Source organism: Delphinus delphis, chromosome 6, assembly GCF_949987515.2.
Source record: "Delphinus delphis chromosome 6, mDelDel1.2, whole genome shotgun sequence".
Classification (NCBI taxonomy): Eukaryota; Metazoa; Chordata; class Mammalia; order Artiodactyla; family Delphinidae; genus Delphinus; species Delphinus delphis.
The window spans coordinates 2533143-2557055 of NC_082688.1; the positions used below are offsets into that span (position 1 = coordinate 2533143).

A 23913-nucleotide genomic window follows, 5' to 3' on the forward strand; every position below is an offset into this window, starting at 1 on the left:
ATCCAGCGCCTTGTGACACCACGCACTCCGGGATCACACTGCCTACGTCGCGGTGCACGGGGGTCAGGGCCGCCCTCCCAGGCCAGAGCAGAGCTGATCTGTGAGGCCTTCCATCCTCTCAGTTTAAACTGTAAATCACGAGACTAAAGACTTACTTCCCTGCCTCCCCCGGAGAGTCCTCCATCACTGGACAAAGGCCGAGGCGGCCAGGGGGCCGCTTACCCTGAGGCTCGCCCTGAGTGATGGCTAAAGGGACTCGCGACCAGAGAATCGCTGCACAAGGCTTCGCCCGGCCTGCCCTCCCCGCACAGCTCAGCCAATTACTCCTTCAGCCAGGACACCGAGAGCACCCATCTGCCAGAGGGCAGGGGGACCTAAGAGCACCGTGCCTCCTCTCCACCAGGAGGCTGCCGACGCCACCGGCACAGAAAAGGGAGGCTCCCGAAACTAGGGCGAGGCCACTTCCTCCCTCCAGACAGTTCACGTGGGACGTGCCGCCAGCCCAGGCCTGTGAAGCTTCCACAACACTGTTGAGCACAGGGGTGTCAGACTCAGAGGAAAGACGCCCCAGACCCTGGGAGAAGGCGTCCCAGATCCAGGGAGAAGGGGTCCCAGACTCAGAGAAAAGAGGCCCCAGACCCTGGGAGAAGGGGGCCCAGATCCAGGGAGAAGGGGTCCTAGACTCAGAGGAAAGACGCCCCAGACCCTGGGAGAAGGCGTCCCAGATCCAGGGAGAAGGGGTCCTAGACTCAGAGAAAAGACGCCCCAGACCCTGGGAGAAGGGGGCCCAGATCCAGGGAGAAGGGGTCCTAGACTCAGAGAAAAGAGGCCCCAGACCCTGGGAGAAGGCGTCCCAGACTCAGAGAAAAGAGGCCCCAGACCCTGGGAGAAGGGGGCCCAGATCCAGGGAGAAGGGGTCCCAGACTCAGAGAAAAGACGCCCCAGACCCTGGGAGAAGGGGGCCCAGATCCAGGGAGAAGGGGTCCCAGACTCAGAGAAAAGAGGCCCCAGACCCTGGGAGAAGGCGTCCCAGATCCAGGGAGAAGGGGTCCCAGACTCAGAGAAAAGAGGCCCCAGACCCTGGGAGAAGGGGGCCCAGATCCAGGGAGAAGGGGTCCCAGACTCAGAGAAAAGACGCCCCAGACCCTGGGAGAAGGCGTCCCAGATCCAGGGAGAAGGGGTCCTAGACTCAGAGAAAAGAGGCCCCAGACCCTGGGAGAAGGCGTCCCAGACTCAGAGAAAAGAGGCCCCAGACCCTGGGAGAAGGCGTCCCAGATCCAGGGAGAAGGGGTCCTAGACTCAGAGAAAAGACGCCCCAGACCCTGGGAGAAGGCGTCCCAGACTCAGAGAAAAGAGGCCCCAGACCCTGGGAGAAGGGGGCCAGATCCAGGGAGAAGGGGTCCTAGACTCAGAGAAAAGAGGCCCCAGACCCTGGGAGAAGGCGTCCCAGATCCAGGGAGAAGGGGTCCTAGACTCAGAGAAAAGAGGCCCCAGACCCTGGGAGAAGGGGGCCCAGATCCAGGGAGAAGGGGTCCCAGACTCAGAGAAAAGACGCCCCAGACCCTGGGAGAAGGCGTCCCAGACTCAGAGAAAAGAGGCCCCAGACCCTGGGAGAAGGGGGCCCAGATCCAGGGAGAAGGGGTCCTAGACTCAGAGAAAAGAGGCCCCAGACCCTGGGAGAAGGCGTCCCAGATCCAGGGAGAAGGGGTCCTAGACTCAGAGAAAAGAGGCCCCAGACCCTGGGAGAAGGGGGCCCAGATCCAGGGAGAAGGGGTCCTAGACTCAGAGAAAAGACGCCCCAGACCCTGGGAGAAGGGGGCCCAGATCCAGGGAGAAGGGGTCCCAGACTCAGAGAAAAGACGCCCCAGACCCTGGGAGAAGGGGTCCCAGATCCAGGGAGAAGGGGTCCCAGACTCAGAGAAAAGAGGCCCCAGACCGTGGGAGAAGGCGTCCCAGACTCAGAGAAAAGAGGCCCCAGACCCTGGGAGAAGGGGGCCCAGATCCAAGCAGATCGGAGGGTAGCGACAACTCCCTTAGAAAGACAGACTCTTCACACGCCCCCACTGTGCCAGGCCAGGGAATGAAAGCCCCCCAGGGCCGGCATCAGCAGGCTAGGAGTGGAGCCAGGCACATGGAACAGGGGAAGTGGTCTGAGGGGGCTGCTTGGACTGGCCTTGGAGGAACCCGAGGAGGGGGAAGTGCACACGGAGGGGGCTGTCACACGGCTGGGTACCCCAGGGCAGGCTCCAATGGTGACGGCATTCCCTTGCACCAGGGAAGGCAGATAAGCAGAGTGTGTCACCCTCCATCCCCCATGCAGACGTCACTAATCCATCTGCACCCCGCAGCAGCCACGCCTAAGTGCCCCTCCCCACCCCGCTCGGCACAGGCAGGCCGGGCCCCGGACTGAGTGTGGCACCCACTAGTGAGGCTGAGGGTCAGCCTGTGACCACGGGGCCAAGGGCAGCTCAGGGGAAATGCGGTCCTTTAATGCGGAGTCTGGCTCTCTATCACATGGTTCGCCGTCCAGAGGTGGTCCAGGCTCCTCTGATGAGAACCAAGGTTGGGAAGCGCCGGTTATCTGAAGCTGCAGACCCCACAGAAGGTCTGGAATCCCCTCTCTGCTCCAGCCAGGGCTCAGGAGACCTGGAATCAGGGGCACCAAGGGGGTGTGTGTGCCCGGCCCCTTCCCCGAGCCCCGCTCCCAGGCTGGCGCAGCAAGGCTCCTTTTACTGCTCCAGGGTCTGCAACAGCTACCCACCCCCCTTCCTGACCCGGAGCTGGGGCTGCCTGGGAGAAAACTGGCCGGGAGGGCATGGCGAGGCCTGGCTGGCTGACCTCTGGTCCCCACGGGACGCACAGCTGCGGTCGGTTTTGTCTCCCATGGCCAATCCCCACACCGGCCAGCTTGGAGGACCGCTCGGCCAGCAGTACCTTGCTCTTTAAGAAACAAGGACAAATCACACCCGAGCGGCTTGGGGACGGGCCACTGAGAGCCATGCAGAATCAGCACGCCACGAATCAGTGGGTGTGAAGGAGCGTGGAAGGGCAGCCGCGGATTCCCAGAAGTCGCCCATCGCTCTGCACCTACCCCTAGGCCTGGAGTGGGGAAGGGGTACCCTCAGAGGACCCCCACCTCGACTCCTTGTGCAGAGCCCCAGCATCGTCCCCCATCTCCTGACAGCTCGGTCCTGGGACACCCCCTCCTAATAGCCCTCAGTCACCATCGCCCCCACGCGGGGGTCCTCATGGAAGCCAGTTTGGGCAAAGACGCAGCAAAACGAGCCGTCCCAGGGCTGGAGGGTGGGGGGAGCAGATCACAGGGGAGGCCCGCCAACCCCAACTCTACCTACCCGGCTCTTCCCCCCACCCCACCCGTGTGCTTCCCCCCTCCTCGGGCGACGTCTCCTCCGCAGGGAGGTCACGCGGCCCAGTGGCGCCCACCCAGCCCCGCCTGAGCACAGCCTGGGCGGCCACGCCCACCCGCAAGGCTCCGCCCACGCGCGCCGCGAACACCCGCATCTCAGTGACTTTACCCACTAGGAGGAAACTGGAAACACCGTTCGGGGTGAGCTCTAATGCCTCGATTAATTCCTTGACCGGTTTCTAGAGATCGTTGTTTGATTTGGAGTTTTTGTTTCAACTTCCAGTTTTCTTTCGCTAAAGGTATCTTCCCTGCTTCCCTGCTTCCCTGTGACCCTGGAGGCTGGACTCTCGCGTCGGGTTTTCCCTGCACTTCCGGCACCTTCCTGTCATCCTGAGGTCCTTTCCATCAGCTCTTATTCCTCCAGGTTTCAGTTTCACCCGCTTTAGTCAATAATGAGTGTTAACGCGTGCAGCTTTAATGACGGTCACTTTTAGGACAGCACACCCCCCGCCTGGTGAGGACAGGCTCTTCAAGGGGTGGGCCTTGTCTCAGACACGGCCTCGGAGACACACCCCCGACTCAAGGATACCAGCTGGACAGAGCCTTTGCTCAGGGAGCTCTCAGAGTGGCCGTCCCCACGGCAGAGGTAAACAGGACAGGCTTTCCAAAAAGGAGGGTGGTGAGCATCCAATCACGGGGGGACTGGTGTCACCTCTGGAACTTCCATACACCAGGCAGCCCTGAAACACCGGGGCGCACAAATGCCACGTCTAGTCACGTGGAAGGCACGGTCCGATGCAAGCCCGGCAGACTTCACGTCTCACTGGGAACACACTGCCCAGGAAGCTCCAACACACCCTGATTGTAAGGCTCCCAGACCACGCTGACGTCAGAAAAGTGAGAACATGAGAAAATCCCCATCTTGGAGCGGGTGAAAGAAGGTGTGTGGAAAGATGTTTGGGGCAGGTGTGGAAACGGGAAACGCAGATGCGCCCAGCCCAGCCCAGTTCCATGACCAAAACGGGGTGCGTACAGTTGAATATATGGAGAGTTCCTCTGGGTGTAAGCAGACCAGTCGGCCTGAAATATACGTGCATATGAATATACCTGGCACCGCCCACACCGGGCCTGCGGAGGGGCAGAAGCTGCTTCTGGAGGCGCCCCGGGATGCTCCAGGGTCCCTACCCACGGGGTCATCCCCAGGGCCCTGGATAAAGCTGCATCCGTCCAGACGTTACAGAACCTGGTGACCCTAAGAAACAGAGGAGGGGTGCCCAGGAGAGGACCTCCTCCTCGATCTTTGATTCCCGTGGAGTCAGACAGAGGCTCCCCGTCCTCTGACACCCCTGGGCTCCCTGCTGGGTCGGCCCCCACCCAAGCTCTGGCCTTGAGGATGAGACCCCAGAGAGCTGGCTCATGTGCGGCAAACGCCCCCCGATAAAAAGTCAACGAGGCTGTCACGTTACCCTCCACAGACCCCACTGTGCGGTCGTTTCCTGATTAAAGCTTTCCCGCATCAATGGCAATAAAGCAGTCCTAAAGAAATCCACCTGAGGCAATGCCCTTTTTAAGAAAAAACACTCTTTCCACGGGCAAAAACCACTTAAAAATAACACACAACTATTGCGGGTTTTGAGGCAGTTTTGCTGGGTCTCTGCAAAGGCCATCATGTTACCTGGAGATAAACCGTGTGCTGGGGATCCTGCCTGTCCCCAGAGAGCTGGGATCCTGCACGCTGGCCCCACGCGTCTGGGTGAGAACGTCAGCACCTGTTTGTAACCTTCTGCATAAACTGCGTGCTTCGGAAGGCAAAGCTGGTAGCATGGTGAGAATGGAGTTTGGTACACGGAGGCCAGACCAGCAGGATGACCCCCCCCCACCCCAAGTCCAGCCTGGACACTGGTCAGTCACACAGACACCGGAAAGGAAGCAGGAAGCTCAAAGCCAAACACAGAGCACGACGGGGGTGGGGCTGAAACATCCCCCAACTCCGGTCAGGGCAGATCCTGGACCGACCGCTGGGAGAGTCCGGCCTTCCCTGGGCCCTCGGCCAAAGCCGACCCCGAGCCCCGAGGGCCGAATCCAGACAGGCCCCACCACCTACCCACCAGCCCAAGCCCCACATCAGGGCGCCCTCTTCATCATCCCACGTCTGATGGATGGCCAGCCCTGCTCACCCTCCTCCTGGGCCCTGAAGCCCTTGTTTCCCTCCCTCCCCACACACTGCATACCCCCCCCCAGTGCAGGCCCGGTCAGTTTTCCTTCAGGGATGACCACATCCGCCTCCTCCCCAGCCTCCCAGACTTTAGGCCTGCCCTCCGATCCACTCCCAGCACTGCAGCCACAGCAGAACTTTCTGGAGCCAAATCCAGGCACATCGTGTTCTCTCCAACCCCTTCCGGGATTCCTTGGCACCCAGGATGAAGCCACCCACACACCAACCACACTCCGCCTCCTGCAAGGCAGTGGCTCTAAGTCCCTGTCACTTCCCCTAGAGATGACCACTGCTCCCATGGTCCCTCCCTGACCCTGCTCTCCCCCCAGACTTTGGACTCCTCAACGGAGGCACAGAATCTCACCTACCTTTCCCTCACCCTGAGGGCCGATCGCTCACAGGCTCAAAAAATGTTCCCTAAGAGCTAGACGGCCCAGACGACCTGTGCCAGTTGCAGGAAGAGCTGGTGAAATCCAGGTGGTCTCCCTGGAGGAGGTGAGAGGTCTAGCAGACCTTAAAGGAAGAGGGAGCTCCAACAGGTGGGGAAGGAAGACTCTCTAGAAAAGAGGCAGCCGCCCCCCCAATAAGAATCCAACTACAAGTGACATGACCACCATTCGACTGACGGGCACAGAAAAGCCCAGGGCCAGATGTCCTCCACCAAGAGCCCACCTGTGCCGCGGCACGGTCCCGTCACACCACGCAGTGACTCAGATAGAAACCAGTGCCTGCCAGGTCCCAAAAGTGCACTTCACAGACATGGCAGTTTCCAAAATGGACGAGGGGAACTGGCTCACCATCCAGTGCCCACTGGGAGCCACAGCCACACAGCAGCCCATTTTACAGACAAGCCAAGTGAGACTGGGTGCGGGGAGGGTGATGAAGAAGCTCGTCCAGGGCACACACGGCCACGTCAGCAGTGGGGCAGGTCTGAGCTCCGGCCCCGCCGGGCTCCTGACCACGACAGGGCGCCCACCCTTCTTCCCCTGAAGGAGGGAACACGGCCAGGATGGTCTGGGTTTAAAAGACCACAGACGGGCTGCAGACACAGGGCAGCCTCTCCCTGAGTCCTGGCCACCGCCAAGCCCGCACATCAACGGGAAGCCCAGCACCTCCCAGTCTTCAAGGCCCACCGCCAGCCCCTGGCCCGGCCACGACCAAGGATGTTCCTGCTGTCCTCAGGGACCCACGGGGGCCGGGTACAAAGGCTCCAGCCCCCCCCCACCCCGTCACCGTGGCCTCGGGTGCCACATGTGCCTGCACGCGGGCGGCTCTGGCCGGCGAGTCCCTGCTCCTGCGGTAAATTACTTCCCAGGCGCTCTTGCACATCCACGGCCCTGCGCGGCCTGAGCCTGGCTGGCTGACAGATGTTTCACTTAAGCCGCTAAATTACCACAAATACACCCAAAGAGATGACACGCCAACTTCTCCCAAGGTTTATTTGCATGAGGAGGGAGTGGTGTGTGAAAATTCTATCTTCCCTCTTCTTTTTGAGGAAAAAAAAAAATTATTACACACGAGTTAAGAAAAGAGAGGGGGTGCTAGCACGTGAATTACCGCGGGGAGGGTTCAGACGGATATAAATCCCACATGTCCGGAGCCCGCTGGCGCCCCGCGGGAGACATGCTGATGCCACGGGAGCGCGGAGGCCACGGGAACGCTGTCTCCATCTCCTACAGGTAAAGGCAGACAAGGCCCTGCTTTCTGAGCCTCGGTTTCCAATGCTGTCAAATGGGTGACAGCGACTCCCACTCCACGGGGCTGCCCTCTGCCTCCAGTCTTGTGACTAATTATGACCATCTCAGCGTCGCCAGGTGGCCCTGGGAGCAGCCCGGAGCAGGCGCAGCAGGACAGGTGACTCCATCACACCCGAGGAATATCAGAGTGGGCTGGGCACTGTCCCGGCCGGGTCCACCGCCACCAAGAGGCAGCCCAGGTGCTGGCCTGCTCCTCCCCAAGTCACCAGATGGCAACGCGGGAGAAAGGCTGAGGGCCAGAGCCGCTCCACTGGGCAGGGTGAGACATGTCCATGACACTCTGGTCTCCTGCCTGGGCTGACCATTTCCCACCACCAGCAGGAGGCCCAGACAGGAGGGAGGGGGCAGGATGGGGGCCCCAGAGCTGGCCCAGGGTGTGGCCAAGCCACAGCCACAGGTCTCCAGCATCAACAGAACCCACTGTTCAGCGGCCACCTGCACCACCTGTTTCCTGCCCCATGGCCGGGAGGTGGCCAGGGCTCCCCCCAGGCAGCCAGGGTGGACAGAGCTCTGTGGGCCAAACCCCAGAGCCCTCAGCCGCTTCAAGGAGAGTGGATTCGGGCCCCAAAACTACCCAGAGGAGGTGGATGGCATCACCCAGACGTATCAGGGATGCAGACGGGCGGAGACAGGGCACAGCACCGACGGCAGACCAAGCCTGGCCTCCCGACTACAGAATCAGCTCGACTTTGTTCACACCCGCACCTGGTCCCAGAAATGAGCCCGCGTGCTCCCGGGAAGCACAGCTGTACAGTCCACTGCAGAGATAAGCCAGACGGTAAACATACACACACGGGCCGCGGAGGTGAGGTTTACAGCCTGGATTTACTGACTCGGTTATTCACTCCAGACAAGGCATGCGTCCTCCACGGTCCACCCCTCAGCTCCGGCCATGGGAACAACCAGGAAGCGCACTGCCCCCACGTGACCCTTGAACGGGTCGTCCCCAAGTGCTCCAGCGTCCCTGCAGTGCTGGGGGCGGCGGGCGGGGATGCTCCAGGAACCCTGCGTCATCAGCCAACTCGGGGAAACCGAGCTGCTCCCAGACACCACAGAAAACCCACGTCGCTCCAGGAAGCAGACGCTGCGTCCACATGCTGGTTCCTGGAGATGGTCGCAGCTCCCGGGACGCCCCTCCTTAAGAAGTGTTGGAAGAGGGAGCTTGTCAACCAGAACACAGAGGCTCACGCAGCCGGCTCAGTGGCTCCCGCCAAGAGGATTCCACACGCACAGATCCTGCGCTTCCCCTCCAGACGCCCTAGAGCCCTCCTCCCTTCCACCCTTGGAGGCACCTGGGGCAGAAATGATGGCCCCATTTTACAGGTGAGCCAACTGAGACCCAGGCACAAAGCCAGTGGCCCAAGATCTCCCGTGTTCCCTGGGCCCGTCTTCCCTCATCACCTCCAGGAAGGCACGTGGAAGGCACGTGGGTCACAGGAGGTTAGGACAAGTTCCTTCTGCAAACAGAGCTACAGAGGCCACCACCTGTCGGGGGTCGGGCCCCGCCTGGTCCGGAGCTGGCAGGCCCCGGGCATCATCTCCCTCCAGCCTCACAACCCACCTGTGGAGGAGGAAGCGGTGTCACCCCAAGAAACCCCGAGACAGCAAGAGACTTGCCAAAGTCATACACCAGGTAACAACGGCCCTCAGGTGCCTGCGAGCACCTGGCTCCCTCCCACGCCCCCGGCTGGGGACTGTCACTGGAGCATCCCTGCCTACGACCCAACTCTCCAGGTGCACCAGCCCCCGAGGCCATCAGCAGCGGGCAGCGGTGCAGAAAATACCCCAGTTCCATTTTACAGACAGAGAAGCTGACTGGGCTCGGCTCACCAGAGCAGGAAGATGTGCCCAGAGAAACGCAATCCAGCCATCGGTTAAGGGCCCCAGGCGTCCCGTCAGGAGCGGCCCCTCATCCCCTGGGGCCCCAGGGACGGTCCCAGCCCATGGCTGGTGAGACTCACCCAACCCATCGGCGCCCACATCAGTGAGCCCCCTGCGGAGCAAGGCGCCCACATCAGTGAGCCCCCTGCAGAGCAAGGCCGACGCAGGACGTCCCCAGTCATTGGGGTGAGCGTCAAGTTCCCACTTGGCTTCTGCAGAGGAACGGCAGCCAGGACGAGAGGACAGGCGACCCAGGAGGAAAATAAGAAGGGAGGAAACGGGCTCAGAGCCAGAGGCCGACCCAGGCCTGGCCCGGCCTGAGATTGGCAAGCCAGGAACGGGGGCTGGGAAGTTGTCGACCTGTTCTAGAACGGCTCCCCTCCCCTCCCCCACCTGGCTGACTCCTACTCCTTGTTCAAGGCTCAGCTAAAAGGTTACTTCCTGCAGAAAAGTTCCCTGACTCCGCCTAGTCTGGGGAGCGCCCCACACCACCATAGCGCTGGCTCTCCAACTCACCTGACGTGAAGCCCCGAGCAGTGATGGAGCGCCTCCTCCTCCAAAGCCTGTTAGGTCATTCATAACTGTTATCAGGAACCAGCCCTTCGCAGTGGTTAAGAATCCGCCTGCCAATGCAGGGGACACGGGTTCGAGGCCTGGTCCGGGAAGATCCCACATGCCGTGAAGCAACTAAGCCCGTGCGCCAGAACTACCGAGCCTGCACTCTAGAGCCCGCAAGCCACAGCTGCTGAGCCCGTGTGCCACAACTACTGAAGCCCGCGCGCCTAGAGCCCGTGCTCCGCAGCAGGAGAAGCCACCACAACGAGAAGCCCGCGTCGCGCAACCAAGAGTAGCCCCCGCTCGCCGCAACTAGAGAAAGTCCGCACGCAGCGACGAAGACCCAACGCAGCCAAAAATAAATAAATACATAAATCTATTTAAAAAAAAAAGAAGAAAGAAACCAGCCCTTGCTACTGCCCATACACACAGGGGGCCCGGTCCATCTCCAGGCCCTCCGCCAACAGCGACTCAGATGAAAGCTCCCTGGGCTGTTTCCTAGAGCCGGATGACGGGAGTCATCATCTCCCACCCAGGATGAAGAGCCACCTTCCTTCAGCAGCTGCAGGCACCCCGCCAACGTCCCCCAGGGCTCACCACTCCAGGGCCTGCCCCAGCACTGCCCTCTGTGCCCGAGGCTGCTGCCCGGCCGGGGACCCAGGAGCGGTGACAGAAACCCCGGGTTCCCCTCCCTCGGGCCGTGCCCCTCGAGGACCATCTTGCCCCCAGCGCTCAGCGCCCACGGCAAGAAGCTGCTGGAGGAGGAGGGCCTCGGCCTCCATCCCTCCCTCCCTGGCCTCACTGGCTCACCTCCCGTCTCGGGGTCTGCTCCCCAGGGCCCAGCCTGAGACCCTTACACTGGGGGGTGGCAGGGGAGGGGGGCGTAAAATGGGCCGGACATCGGGCAGAGCCTGCCACTCACACGAGCTTGTTCAACTTTCAGAACAGTGTGGTGAGGACCCTTAACTGTCAACATCAGCACCTCCAGTTTACAGAGGAAGGAAAGCAAGTTCCCCAGCGTCACCCAACACATCAATGACAAACACCGAAGTCCAGGCTCTCACTTCCCTGTCCTGCCTGGAGTGGCCAGAGAAGACCACGCGGGCCTGACTCACCTGCCGGGCGCTGCGGGCCAGCACTTCTAAGAGCCCGTGGAAGTGTCTTGGATCGAAGACAATATTGAAATATTTAGATATTTAAATACACTATTCGTATATTTGCCTTTACACCAATGCAGGCATCAAATGTGACTTGACATTCCTTATGGAGGAAGAACACAGGGGCAGGTGTCCGGGCCACTGCAGTCCCAGGCCACAGAGCTGCTCGAATTCCTCATGCAGTTCTCCCAGTCTCACAAGGGCGGTACTACTTTTTTATTCCGGTAAAGTGCACATAACGTAGGGAATTCCCTGGCGGTCCAGTGGTTAGGACTCAGTGCTTTCACTGCCACGGCCCGGGTTCAATCCCCGGTCGGGGAACTAAAAATCCCATGAGCTGCGTGGTGCAGACCATAAGAGAAAAAAAAAAAAAAAAAGTACACATAACATGAAATTTAGCATTCCCCATGTTGTGCAACCACCTCCACTATCTAGTTCCAGAACTTTCCATCACCCCTAACAGACCCCGTACGCGTCAGCAGTTGCTCCTCCCTTTTCCCTCCACCCCCCCGACAGCCACCGACCTGCTTTCTGCCTCCGTGGATTTGCCTGTCCTGGTCATTTCATAGAAATGGAATCGCGTAACGCTTGTTCCCTTTGGGTCCGCCTTATTTCACTCAGCGTAACGTTTTCAAGGTTCATCCACGTTGCAGGATGTCAGTGCTGCGCTCCGTTTTATGGCTGATAACATCCCATTGTCTGGACAGACCACATGTTGTTTGTCCATCACCCGCTGAGGAAGACACTTTTTTTTTTTTTTTGGAAGATACTATTTTTATCCCAGTCCTACAGAGGAGGAAACTGAGGCTCCGTGAAGGTCAAGCTCCAGGGCCCACAGTGGTCAGTGGCACAGCCAGGGCTCCAGCCCTTGGCCCTAACCACACAGACTGTGCCCAGACATCACAAGAGATGGGGGCGTCCGGTCCCTCTAAGCTAGGAACACAGAGGCCCAGAGGGGAGGGGGAATGTGGCAGGTGGGAGGAGGCCCGGGGAAGCCAGAGAACCCGTCCATCTGCAGGCCCGGGTCACACCCCGCCGCCTTGCCTCCCGCCTACTTCCTTTGAGCCCTAGGGTGAAAAAAAAACAAAACCGCTTCAGGCGGAGAGAGACCTCTGGCATCCAGATGGGTGCTCAGGTGCTCAGAATCCGTATGTGTGAGTAACCCGTCGTGTATAGAGGAAAACAGCTTGGATCTGAAAGGTTCCTTGTCTCTCCCAAAATGACTATTGGGTGTTTCTCTCTCCTGTCCCGGGAGCCAGATAAGCTGGGCGAGGCGGGGAGGAAAACACAGATGCCCAGTCTCTGCGGTGGAGGGTAGATTAAGGATGAGAGGAGCTTAAGGGCAAGGGAGGGAGGGTCTCAGGATGTGACTGTCATGAGCTTAAGGGACCAGAACCTTCCACCATCCCAGGGGTACCTGGAGGCAGGGCGTGAACAGACGAAACCTCTCCAGCTGCCCCGTGCACCAGGGACCGGGACCAGACACCCCTCATGCAGCTGAAAGGTGGGACAGTCCACGCTGCACCCACGACCACTGTCCCAGTGGGCACCTCCCCATTCCTGGAGGGGCACGGAGGCCAGGTGCGGAGCCCCGCCTCCCCTACCAGGCCAAACCTGGCAGAAACACTGCCGCCAACCAGAGCCAACCCCGAGGGGAGGAAAGCAAAACGTGGGCCTTGGACTCTGGGGTCAGGAAGGCCGGGGCGAGCCCAGGCCCAGCCTCTCGCAGCTGCGTGGCCCCGGCAGGTGGCTTAGCGACTCCGGGCCTCAGCCGCCAACAGGGCCGCGCTGGGCCCTCACCGCGGGGCTGGGGGTCGTCCACGCACTCAGCACGGTGCCTGCACCCCCTCCCCTGACGGCATCCTACGTTTGTGAGACAAATACGACCATCAAGCGAGTGTGGATGAAAGCTGGAAATGTGTGGACGGCACATTTAGGAGAGAGGCCGGGCAGAGGCAGGGCTGGGGTGGGGGGGTGAGGCACGTGGAGCAGAGGAACATCCGGAACCCGAAGCCGCCCACCTGCCAGGTGACTCCGGTCCTGGCGACGGCCCCCCAGCACCCCACCCTGCCGCCCTCCACATCCCGGGAGACACCTCTCCTGCCGCAGCCATGAAGCCCCCAGCAGAGAGGATGAACTTGGCAGGCGGCAGTGGGGCAGCATCTCAGAAAGTCCTCTGACAGCACAAGACACAAAAGTGCCCCACACTCCACACAGACGACAACCTCGGGGGGGGGGGGGTGCCTCGGGGGGGACTTGGGAGCGGGGCCCATCCCTGGAAAGGCCCAGAGGCTACCAAGCCCACGGAGGGATGCGAGGCCAGGCGGCCGGCAGCCGGGGCCCCCTGCCTGCCTGGACCAGCTCTCACCGGACACCATGTGCGCACGCTGCCTCTGAAACCAAAAGCACAAAACAGAACAAACCGACAGCAGCATTTACGGCCTGGAGTTTAAGTTGGCTCAGGGGAATGAGGAGTAGGTGTGTTAAAAAGAAGTGTTTTAGGGCTTCCCTGGTGGCGCAGTGGGTGAGAGTCCGCCTGCCGATGCAGGGGACGCGGGTTCGTGCCCCGGTCCGGGAAGATCCCACATGCCGCGGAGCGGCTGGGCCCGTGAGCCATGGCCGCTGAGCCTGCGCGTCCGGAGCCTGTGCTCCGCAATGGGAGAGGCCACAGCAGTGAGAGGCCCGCGTACCGCAAAATAAATAAATAAATAAAAATAAGTGTTTTAATCCTTATATAAACTCTGCAGAGATGACAAACAATCCCCACAAGACTGAAATGTCGTGCGTTTCTAGCAACACTGAAGCTTCCAAAGGCAGGGAGCCTCGCTTGGGGGCCACCCCCGTTCCCCCATCCCGGCCGCCGGCGCCCACGGCACGGCCCTGCCCCCTCTGCAGCCGTCCATTGTTATTGCTGTTTACCATTTGGGTTCAGAAACCAAAACAGTCACAGCAGCCCCAAGATGCTGACCGGAGCGCCCCGGAGAGCGTGGAGCCTCCGAGGACCAAGGACGCGGCGCGAGCAGAGGGCCGGGGGCCCCTCCCGGCCGAGCCCGAAGCTTCCCGGCTGAGCAGGGCACGCGGTTCATCCCACACGCGCGGTGCTGGCGCCTGATCCGGCACTGAAGCAGGTCTGCAGGGCCCCTGCCCTGACCTCTCTCCCGGGTCAAGCTCAGGGGCAGGTGCTAGGGGAGGGGCATCTACAGGGAGAAGCAGAGCCCCAGGCTTCAAAGGGCCGGGCCGCCCAGGGTGAGGGTGTGGAGGGGCGGGCAACACCCTCTGAGCACACATCACCTCCAGATGCTGGGCCGAGAGCTTTGGGTCCCCTCTGGCTGCTCTGTCTTCAGCCAACCCCCAGGAGGTGGCTGTCAGAAACCCCCTTTCACAGCAGAGGAAACAGGGGCCGGGGCACGGGCGGGGCACAGCACACAGCCCAGAAGTGGCGACCAGGATTTGAACCCGGGTCTGAGAGGGTACAGCGCTGCACCCGTCTCCACCCCAGGGACGCGTCGGCGGCCGCCCCACTGCCCAGCAGCACACGAGGCCAGGCGCAAGGTGGGAAGTGGGTCCAGGGCGGGGCGGTGCTGCCCCCAGACGGCTTGGCCAGAATGAGTGGCCCAGGACCCCCCGGTGGTGGAGGAGTGGACGCCACACAGCTATCGGGAATGGGACGGAGGATGTGTGTGGATGGGGCGGGAGGAGACAAGGATGCCACGCTCTGCGGCCCAGACTTGAAGCGGGAGCCACAGCTGCTCACAACCGGACGGTGCGGAGCTGGCCTGGCCCCGTGGCTGGGCCTCGGGCACACAAGGAACCCCCAGAGACCGCGGCCTCGGGCACCCGCCCCCCACCGCGGGGCTGAACTTCACTTACAGGCCACGCGCCCCATTCCAGCTCAGAGCTGAGACAGCACCCGAGGGGAGCGGGTGCAGGCAGCAGGCTGCAGAGGGGCCCCTCCGGCCCCTCCTCGGGAGCCTGCCTGGGCTTCCTGAGCCCAGCCACCAGCCTTCTGCCCGTGGTCTTTCTCTGCATCTTTCTCTCCATCTTAATGCTTCACGAATCCCTCATTCTGTCTCCCCTCCAGAAGGTCAGACACATGTCAGGGGTCTCTGCCTCTTCTGCCCAAGGCCCGTAGGCAGATGGGACTTTGAGTAAATCATGGAGCGACCCTCCCCCAGCCGCCTGGGAGCAGGTGAGGGGAAGCCGAGCCAGCCAGCCCAGCCATGTCTGGACTCAGGCACTGCGTGGCCCCCAGCCTGCTCACCCACGGAGGACCGTGCCAAGGCTGCTTTGTGGGCGAAGGGAGGAGTGAAGCGAAGGGCACGCCAGGCTCCAAGAGACCCGGGCGGATTGGCGAGAGGCCTCGGCCCCCGCAGCTGTGCGCCCCCAGGCCAGCCTGTCACCTCTCCATTGACGGGGGGCACGGCCGCCCAACCCAGTGCCTCACAGGGTCTCCCCAGGCCCAGGGGAGGCGCCCTGGCTGGGCTGCCAGGGAACAAAGTTTGTCAGGACAGGGCATGGCCAGGCAGCAGCGATCTGCCTGGGGGGCAGAGTGGGAACCCCCCCCACCCCAGCTTCTGCCCCCACAGAGCCCCATCCCTGCAGCAACCACCCATCTCCAACCTTTAGTTACCTAAAGGCGTCCAGTTTTCACCAGCAGCTCAAGTGCCACCTCCTCCAGGAAGCCCTCCGAGGTCTCTGCCCCCAGGGATCCAAACATCCGCACCTGCTGAGGACCAGCACAGCCCCGCACGGGACAGCAAGTCCCATCCCATCCAGCCCAGGAGCTCCTCGGAAGGAAGCGGCAGAGAGAGCGTGTGAGACCCCTTCCGGCAGGAGTCCCCAGTCACCCCCAGAGGAAGGGGCAGCGCTGCGGTCCATCAACCCTGGGCCCCTCCACTCCTGGGCCAAGGATCCTCCGTCCTTCCCCTCCCCACTCCCCCTACCTAGGGCCGAGTGGGAGGGGCTTAGGGGCTAGGGAAGGAGGGAGAGGCAAGCCCTGGGCCCCCTGGCATCCTACGAGGCTCTGCAGCAGCTGGGCCGCCAGAGGCAAGGTGAGGCCAGGTGGACGGGGAAGGCAGCTGGCCCAAGAGGCAGGCAGCGAGCCGGGGCCAGGGTCCGGCCAGCAGGAGCAAGCCGGCCAGCCGGGCGTGGGGTGGGGGCGCAGTGTTCTGAGACTTCGCGGGCCTGGTGGGAGGCCCACGCAGGTGGCCACCGTCACCCCCTTTCCAGGCAGGGAGAGCGAGGCTCAGCCAGGCCGGTGACACGTCAGCACCAGGATCCTCACGGCAGCCGAGTGGCCGAGCGTGGCCCCCTCCACTGCCATCTCAGGCAGCTCGTCGGGCTGAGAGCACGGCCTCAGCCTCGCGCGCTCCGGGGCCGAGAGGAGGTCACCCCACGGGGCTCAGCACGCTTTCTGGCACCAGGGAAGTGGTGAGGACGCTTTGTTCCGTGGACCACTTCCTGTCTCAGGAGCCCATGCCAAGGGCTCTGGATACAAACGGAGACGCGATTGCCAAGCGCGATGGGAACAGGGAGGGGGGAGCCCCGGGGACCAGGACACCTTCGCAGGCCCCGGGAAGGGCTCTGAGCAGACAAGCGGCAGCGAACCGGCCCACTGCCTGGTTCCACCCAGCCTACGGGCTAAGAAAGGTGTTTACATTTTCAAATGGCTGGGGAGAAAGAGAACAGTATTTCGTGACATGTGGAAAATATATGCAATTCACGTGTCATTCTTCACGAATACATGTTGGTGCACAGCCCCTCGCTCGTTCACAGATCATCAGCGCGGCACAATGAGGGCCGAGATGCTTACCCGCGACAGGACCGTCTGGCCCACGGGGCCTGAAACATCTACTGCCTGGCCCTCGACAGATAACGTCTGCCCACCCCTGCTCTGGGAGTGGGTGGTGGCTGCCGGCTGGGCGCCAGGGGAGAAGCAGTTGGATTCAAGGGGCAGTCGGGAGGGAGGTCCACCTGGCAGGGTCTCAGTGGTAGGGCTGCAGGGCGTCTGCCCTGTCCTGGGAAGATGCAGCCACAGACGTGGCCCGGACACGGGGACAGGAGGCAGGGGCTGGAGGGCACCGCCCTGCCGGGGAGGCGACATCCTCGGTCACGTGGACCTCATGGCAGCAACGGGCTGAGATGAGGCACCGGGGCGGGCGGGGGTCACCTTGTGCCTCCTCACCTTGTCAGGCCCTGGGCCCACGCGCAGCAGGGCCCCCATTCCCGGCACGGAGACGCCCCATTTCCAGGGCCCAGACCACAGACAGATGAGGGCTGCCCCTCACGACGGACTCCCCACCCAACACAGCATTCTTCGCCGTTCCACCCCGGCAGCCCACGCCAAAGCCAGGTTTCTGTCATCAGCACACGTGGCACAAAGAAACCACATTCCACCAACGCCAGCTTGCGCCCACCCATGACCTGGGCAGGCGATGCCCGACGGCCGTCCCTGCCAGCTCCAGACCCAACCTCGGACCCTGCCCCACCCAGCCCTGCCAGTGACCCTCCAGCCAGCAGGTCAGCGCTAAAGACGAGACCCCAGTCCACCGGCTTCTGCTCTCCCCTCCCCCAACCCCACCCCCTGCTGCACAAACTGGGTGCCACAAACCCTGCCGCCGGGAAATGCTAATATTCGGGAAATCAGCGTCTCTCAACCTTCTTGTCAGTATCACCCCCCCTAAGGAGCCTTTCCAGGCATTGTCTTAATCGCCCTCCCCGCATGAAATTTTAATACCACAGATGTCCTGTATATCTGTCCTGTACTGTTCTTTTCTCTGGGTACATCTGTGCTTGATGCATAAAAAGAATATGATTTCTTCACCCCCGCAGATCTGATTTCTGCCCCCTTGGTCATGGATTACATAAAATGTATTATTAGAATTAACATTACACAGTTCTTTTCACTTCTTCAATATGACCACCAGGAATCTTAAGAGACAGATGCAACCCACACATTTTCTACTTGACAGCACCGATACAGACAGAAGTACAAGTGTGGACACATGCAGCACACAGACGGGGACACACACACACACACACACACACACACACGCCTGGGTTAACTCAGAGGTGCACACTGCCCAGGTCTCAGGGCTGAGACACCCCAGCACAGGTGCACCTACACCCAGATCCTGGTTTCTACATGTGCCTCTGCACTGCGGACCCGGAGCTCCTTCCACAAACGGCTGATTCCGGAGCTGGACAAAATAAAATACAAGATGAGCTCAGATATCTTGTGCCAGGAAGGAGACAGAGCTCACAAAATGATGGGAACGTGTCAAAAAGACACACGGAAGCAGCCTGAAGCAGTTGCCACTGGTCAGACCTGAGACCATCTGAGCGTCAAAAGAGAGTGACGGTAACAGATGAGAATCTGTGGAATAGGATAGGAAGCCACAATCCACAGTGGTAGACGAAAAGAGGAAGAGAAGAGGGAGGGAGGGAGGGAGGGAGGGAGGACTGATCCTGTCACTGTCTCAAAGCACCTTCTCAAGAATATTCGTGACCTACAAGGGGGATTGGAGGGCCTTCGTGGCGCAGCCGTCCGGCAAACAGCGCCGGCGTCAAGCGATTACAGCCAACACCCCCAGCAAGGGGACGCTTGGAAACCACGTGCCACCTGCTAGACAGGATGCCAGGAGAAGGCAACGGTGTGCTCACTCCACCCTCTCCGGGTGCAAAGCCCGAATCCAACGCGAGGAAACGGCAGATGAACCCAAAGGGAGGGACATTCTGCAACAAAAGGGGCCTGTCGCCTTCAAAGGCATCCAGGTCGGGAAAATCAAGGTGAGGCGGAGGGGCCGCCCCAGCCCCCAGGTGGACCATTTGCTGAAATGGGCATTTGTGGAGACGCGCGCTGAAGCTCGAGGGCATTCCAAGGCGGCACCATCCCCACTGTTTTCCGGGTTCAGGTGGCTGCAGAGGGGACCTTCTTCTGTAGGAAACATGTGAGGGTGCAGGGCACCAACTTACTCTCGAGTTCACACTTAAAACGAAACCTGGGGCTTCCCTGGTGGCGCGGTGGTTAAGAATCCACCTGCCAGTGCAGGGGGCACGGGTTCCATCCCTGGTCCGGGAAGATCCCACATGCTGCGGAGCAACTAAGCCCGTGCGCCGCAACTACTGAGCCTGCGCTCTAGAGTCCGTGTGCCACAACTACTGAAGCCCGCGTGCCTGGAGCCTGTGCTCCGTAACGAGAGAAGCCACCACGATGAGCAGCCCTCGACAACTAGAGAAAGCCCGCGCACAGCCACGGAAGACTCAGAGCAGCCGATAAATAAATAAATAAATAAAATCTAAAAAAAAACCAAAAACAAAACCTGACTTGAAAAGAAAAGGCGTCCTAGTTTCCGCTGGAATCGGCCTCCATGTCCCTGCTCCCCGGCAGCCCAGGCATCACACCCCTTGGCCTCGGGAACCGCGTCCCCCTGCCTGCACTTGGGAGCTCTCAGGACACTTAAAGGCCACTTCCTCATCCGCAGGCACCTCAACAACCTGTTGTGTGTCCTGCTCACCTGAAAGCATCTCAGAGCAGGGACTGGGCCCTTGCCTGGCAGCGCAGGGGCTCGCAATTATTCCTCGAAGGAAGGACCGGAATGACACGGCAGCAAAGGGAGGCCCGGCTCGGCGGGACCCGGAGACCCCTCGGGAGGGCTCACACCAGTCCGGAGGGGGAGGGATTCACCGTCCTGGGTTCAGGACAGTGAGCTACGAGCGTGGCTCCGAGGGACGCTTGTTTACTAAAGCAAAGTGTGCAAAACGCAGGGTGAGAAGTACATACCCGGTTCACGGGTGGGGGGCAGGTCAAGGGCCAGGCTCGCAACGCTTCAGGATGGGAGAAGAGTGAAATCAGAGGAGGCTTCCTAGAGGAGGCAGCCACTAGACTAGCTCCTACAGGAAGAACCAGGACAAAAGGAGGGGTAGTCTTCCAGCATGGGCCCAGCACACGATGGACCCTGATGGAAAAGGCTTAGGGGAGGGGGGCGCAGGCTGGAACGTCGGCACAAGGCAGGGACGGGAAGGACTTGAAGCTGGAGGTGTGGGCATGGGGGAGCTCCCTCTGCCGTGTCCCTGCAGACGAGCTTCCCAGCCTTGTTCTACGGAGAGGAGGCCTGCCGGGGTGGGGGGGCAGGAGGCCGGGCGGGTGGTGCCCTAAAGATTCAGACTGCAGACCAAACGCAAGGGCCGTCTGCCGGCATCAGCAACCTCGGGACCTCGTAACTGAAGCTGTCCCAGACGCACGCGGTCTCCTATTAGGATCAGCAGATCTGGCCGCACCGAATTACTTTAATTAAACCCAACGTGGCTGCCAGGCATTTTGGATAAAAAAAAATAAAGCACACCCGACCAGATCCAGAAGGGCAGGACAAGGGGCAACTTGGATCTGCCTGTGAACCCTTCCTAGCACCTGGCTCTGTACACAGCAGATGCTCGGTAAATGTGTGTGCCTGTTATGCGCCCTTGGGGCCAATAACCCAGCTGAGATCCACGCAGCAAACGGGAGGGGCACTCGACGCGCGATCCTTGGAAAACAGGATGTCACCGGTCACAGGAGAAGCCAGGGCGGCATTCTGGAACGAGGGGACGTCAGGCAAGGCCTCTGAGCTGGACGGGTCCACGTGAGGGCACAGAGTGACAGCAGGAAGATGGGAGGGCCCTGCCCACTCGCCAGCAAAGTGTCCAGATCCCCCAGGAAACAGGCACGCACTCCCCACCCCATCCATCCCATGGAAACAGACACACACCGTGAACACCCTGAGGAGCGGGCCAGGAGCATCCCTCAGAAACTCAGCGGGACGGCAGAGGGAAGGCTTCTGAAATACACGGTCCTGGAAGGGAGCCCTCAGTCCAGGGGTTAGTTTTACCACTTACTACCTGTGTGATGTGGGGTGAGTCGCTTCACCTCTCTGAGCTGTAGCTGTCTCATTCATGGAACAGGGGGGACATACGCCTCCCAGAATCATGACTCGCTCAGGGCAGGTGGGTAAGAAAAGGCAGCCGTGATTCTTCTCGTGATGCCACCACCACGGACCAGGAGGACCACGTCGTCTCCCCTCCTCCTTGGAGGGAAGCTCCCCAGACAGCAAAGAAAGCCACACAGACAGACCGCCATGTTCCTCTCCCCAGCCCTGCACGGCCATACATGGTCAAGAGAATTGTTTCTTTAATCGTGAATACACAGATGGGGCCATGCGCCTTAACCCAGCCATCCCTGTACCAGCAAGAGACACACAAAGATGGGTGTGACCAGCCCCACCCTCCGTAAGAGGACAGGCAGGGGAGACCAGCCCTCAGACACCAGGGGCCACACCTGCCCAGATAAGATCTCTAAGGTTCATCCAGGGCAGCACTAAGGATGTTCTCTACCCTCCCCTCACCGAGTCCTCACAACCTGGCTATGAGGCAGCCACTAGTACTGTCCTCATTACATAGATTGGGAAACTGAGGCCCCCAAAGCGGTCACTCCAGGGAGGTGACAGTGCCAGGTTTCAATAAGAGCACATGGCCATGAAGACACAGACACTCGCCCATCCGGGTCTCCCTACTGCCCAGCCCCCCGACACTCCTTCATCGGGGCTGGAGCAGGGGGGCTCAAGGAGGCTGTGCCGGGTCAGCGTTGCTGGCCCAAGGATGGCTCCAGGGACCCCAGGAAGCGCAGGGGCTGAGCCAGGACACCTACCACAGCCAGCGCGCCCTCTCCCCCTTCCTGGCCAAACACAGCTGGGAGGGGCAGCTCCGGGACCCAGCCAACGCCCCCAGCCACTCCCGGCCGTGCCCTGGGCCCCAGGCTCTCTACCAGTCAGCCAGGAGCCAGCAAGCCTGGGCAGCCCCTGCAGTTCACAGCCAGAGGCAGACACTCCCGCTCAAGCCCCAGCTCTGCCCTCAGCGGCTCCAACACCCTCAGTTCCCCCAGCTGCAAAATGGGGTAAGTATGTCCCAGCCCCCGGGGGGTGAGGGCAGAGGAGAGGACTGGATCTGAGGGCACCCGGCCCCGGGAACTCGGGCTACTTAGCACTGAGAGGGCCCAGAATAGTTCTGGCTTCAGTGGGACCTGGGGACCAGACGGCAGGCCAGGGCTCCCTCCCCGTGGAGTGGGAGGGTGGCCCCCTGCCCCCGTCCCCTCAAGACTCTTCTTGGTCAGCGGCCACCCCCATCCTCCCTGAAGGGGGGGAATGCCCCCATCTCCTTGGACATGCGGTCACAGCCAAAGGGCAGAGGCCACGCAGTCCAGCCTGGAAAAGCAGTGACTCACTCCATCCTCCTCCCCCCAGCCCGTTTCAGCTGTCACTGGCTTGTGAAGGCCAGAGGGTCACAGAAGAAGGGGCTGTGGGGTGAGCAGGAAGGTTGCTCCTGGGCAGTGCTGGCCAGACCTGGGGTGGCCCCTGGCCCCGCTGGGCACCCGGGGCCCCTTCAGAGGTGCTGGGGTGGGGGTCGCGGAACCCGGGGTGGGGGCAGGACAGCAGCCTCCACTCTGCTTAAGTCTTCGCCAAGTTCCCTCTAAGGGGCCACGAAAGGCAGCGCCCGCCGGCCAAGCAGACATTTTCCTGCCCGCCCGGCAGCCACATGCGCGTCGGCCGCGACAAAGGCCACACTGGAGGGTACCGGGAAGCATGAGGGGCTCCTGTTCCCACCAAGTCGCGCGACCCTGGGGGACTGGCGCTGCTTGCCACCCCCCCAAAGGGTTCGGGAGGAGGCTGAGGCCGGCGAGGGGGCGGTGCCCCCAGCCCAGGGCTCCCGGCTCCCCGCCCCGCCGGGCCCCTCCCGCCGCGCCCCGAGCCCCTGTCTTCCAGGGCGTCCAGCCACCAGGCGCGAAGCCAGGGACCTTACACCTGACGAGGCCACCGGCTCGGCGGGATCCTGGGGTCGGCGGCGGGGCGGGGGGGGGCACTCGCTGCTTCCCGGGGCCCAGGCCCGGGAGAGGGGGCGGCAGTGGTGAGCGCCCCGCCGGGGTTCGAGCGCCCCTCACCCCGGGAGGCGCAGGCCCAGCAGCGGGTGCTCCCAGGCAGGGCCCGGAGGCGGCGGAGGCGCAGCCCAGGCTTGGGGCACTTTGCCAACTTCGTGCCTCCCGGGGTCGCCCCTCGGAGGAGCCGGTTCCGAGGCCCGGGGCGCGCCGCCGCTCCGCTCACCGTCCCGCCGCCTGCCGACGTCCCCGAGCCCGCCGCTCTGACCGGGGTCCCGGGACCGCAAACCAGGGCCCCTCCCGGCGCGCCCGGACCCTCACCTGGGACATCTGCGGCCGGAAGTTGACGTCCTTGAGGTCGATGGAGCCGGGGGAGAGGTTGTGCAGCAGCTGGCACAGGAGGACGCCGTCGCGCAGCGCCTGGGCCAGGTCGAAGACCACGGCCGAGGGCCACACGACCCGGTGGTTGGGCGGCAGGACCTTGCAGTCGATGAGCCAGCGGCCGCACTGCCGCCACTGCTCCATGGCGCCCGCGGCGCCCACCCGCCCGCCGCTCGCTGGGCCGGCCGGCTCAGGGCAGCGCTCCGGCCGAAGTGCAGCGGCCGCGGGGCATCCCGCCCGCCCGCGCGGGGCTCGGCGGCCGGGGCGGGGCTTCGCGCGGGCGGCCCCGGGTCTCCGCTGCGCCGCCGCGCGTCCCTCCTCTTCCTCCTCCGGCTCCTAGCGCGCCGCAGCTCCCGCCCACGTGCGGCCGTGGGGCAGCCGCCGGGCAGCGCGTCGGACCCCCGCTTCACACACACAAGTCCCCCCGGGCCCCGGGCCGGCCTCCGCGCAGCCCGCCACCGCAGCGCCCCGCGATCCGCCCCGCCGGGCGCCGCATTCTGCGCTCGGGGCGCTCCGCGGCCGCCGAAGCTTCTGCCCCGCCCGAGACAAAGGCCCGGCGGGTCGCCTGCTCCGCGCGTCCGGGGCCTGGGCCGCCCTCGCCGCCGCCGCCGCTTTGTTCGCCCCGCCTTCGCGCTCAGCGCTCCACGCCCGGGGCTCCGACTCCGCGGCTCCGCAGCTCCAGGGCGCGGGGGGCGCGG

The 23913-nt window shown here is 62.2% G+C and overlaps 1 protein-coding gene across 5 annotated transcripts in view; it reads right to left on the bottom strand.

The window, feature by feature from the left end:
- The window catches only part of VAV2 (vav guanine nucleotide exchange factor 2), a 180274-nt gene extending 156378 nt beyond the window's left edge, over nucleotides 1-23896 (bottom strand). For 2 of the 5 annotated variants that reach the window (XM_060013840.1, XM_060013841.1), the window contains exon 1: nucleotides 23156-23894. In XM_060013840.1, the coding sequence (XP_059869823.1) occupies nucleotides 23156-23359 (204 nt within the window). In that variant the 5' untranslated portion in view covers nucleotides 23360-23894. Of the gene's footprint in view, nucleotides 1-23155 lie in introns of all 5 variants that reach the window. The other 3 variants (XM_060013837.1, XM_060013838.1, XM_060013839.1) reach the window with 3 other exon arrangements.
- Between the last annotated feature and the right edge of the window lie 17 nt (nucleotides 23897-23913).